Consider the following 1918-nt stretch of genomic DNA (forward strand, 5'->3'; position numbering starts at 1 on the left):
TAGTTATATTTTATCCTCATTGTGCCTAGTTAATTGTTTAAGTACTTAAGGGTATTCTTTCTATCGATCTGTACCTTATCATAGTATTTCGGATTGATTGAATTGTACAGTCTATAGTATATTTAATCATTTTTTTTTTGTAAACTTCTTGTCTATACATGCAAATACATTCTCCCTGATGTTAATCTTACGTATATGTACGTGTGTACGTTATAATTGATTGTCTATACTCATCTTGGTTGGATGTATCTGGTAATGCGAATCTTGACTCTTGCGTTGCGTGTTGCCTCCATTCTTTTGCATAGTTTTATCTGCGAGTACAGGTAGTAAGATCATATAGGCGTATATGTCTTCAATTTTTCACATGATTGTAATCTTATGGTCGGTATCTGGCCAGTGTCTTGCGCACAGGTATGTATCTGCTATTACTTGTAGAATGTTTATTTTGCAAGGCCCTATTGATGTTAATATCAATAAATTCGAGTTTGCAGTTGGACGCAATTACAGATTCGGAGGTCATTTTACCAACGAATATATATATATATATATATTGTGGTCGGAAAGCTTTGCCACAATTTGCTCACCAGCCATTTCGAATATGTAGCTTCATGTGTACGAAAAGACGCCCGAATGCTTCTCTCTCTCTCTGATTAGTCTAGATGGGCCGATTTTTTACGTCTCGAGAATGTCATCGCCTGTGTTATCATACTTGTAATATATTGTCATCAATTCCGAAGGTTCCCGAGGACCAAGTAGGTCTGAGGTTCCTACTGGGCGAGAGGAAATCGGAAATGCAGAATTTCGCTGCTACAAATAATCTCGAACAAGTGATGGAAGAGTTCTTCAGTGCATGGCCTGAAGGTAAGCGACAAGTCGTCTACAGGTGATTTTCAAGCTGTGTGCGATCAGCGAGCATTCTTGCCAAAATTGAAGCCCCTATAGTGTGTTTGCGCACGCACATTTGCGCGTGGTGTTGTCTTTCGGACCTGTATGAAGTATGTGGAACTCCACCGGTTTGTGTTGCTAAGCTTACGTATCGTCTCGATTAACGTAAGCTACACTCACTCTGTATTGCTCTCGGTTGGCATCCATAGTACGTAGTTCGGTGGAATCATGCTTTGTAAAAGTACACTATCACGCCCTCCTCCGTCCATTGTCGATGATCTTTTCGAGAACGCTGTTTTGGGGCTCGACACTCTGCTTTATAGCTTCCTCTCTCGTCAGTCTTGTCGTTTTATGATTTCATAATGAACGGGTGCGCACACATTTGGATTATTGACTCGGCTGTCAAAACTGTTTTATGTTTTTGTTTCGATTAGAATGGACGTCTATGAAGCCGAAAGCAGCAAATCAATTGAGAGTCATATACGGGGGCGGGGTGAGACCGGGAACGACACAACTGAGCAGTATGTTATAATGCCAGTCTGTATAATCCGCATACAACTTGCATCAGGCTGCGCAGTGAGCATACTACCTTCTGTTCTACCTAAAACTTATCCCGATAGTCGCTCGCTTGGTATTTCAAGTTTGAATTCGTTTGTAACTAATATATGTTCATTTGCGATATGTCAGCCTTCCATACTGTTACGTGCGAGATTGGACATTGATTTCTCGGCGATATATTTCACTTTTATTTATATTTTAAAGAATTCGCTTTCTTTGATTGGGTTACTTATCTTCATCAGGTCTGGTCAATGGGGGTTCTACAGCCATTATGCACCTGCACGTTGCTCCGGAAGGCCTTCCAGAGGCAGCGACGTCAAGTATGTCTAAGAGTGTAGTATGTTGAGTGTGCTGGTGAAGAAAGCAGAACCCAGCAAATAAGACATACATACGTTGTAGTACTATATATATATATATATATACATACATACATATTCATATATATATATATATATATACTAACAAACTATACATA

The 1918-nt window shown here is 39.7% G+C and overlaps 1 protein-coding gene across 1 annotated transcript; it reads left to right on the forward strand.

The window, feature by feature from the left end:
* Nucleotides 1–378: 378 nt before the first annotated feature.
* Nucleotides 379–1789, forward strand: SARC_13323 (hypothetical protein; the record flags this gene model as incomplete). Its single annotated transcript, XM_014292547.1, has 4 exons — nt 379–411; nt 738–861; nt 1320–1406; nt 1686–1789. 4 exons carry the CDS (start codon nt 379–381, stop codon nt 1787–1789), a joined length of 348 nt encoding a protein of 115 aa, XP_014148022.1.
* Between the last annotated feature and the right edge of the window lie 129 nt (nt 1790–1918).

Source organism: Sphaeroforma arctica (assembly GCF_001186125.1).
Source record: "Sphaeroforma arctica JP610 unplaced genomic scaffold supercont1.3142, whole genome shotgun sequence".
Classification (NCBI taxonomy): Eukaryota; class Ichthyosporea; order Ichthyophonida; genus Sphaeroforma; species Sphaeroforma arctica.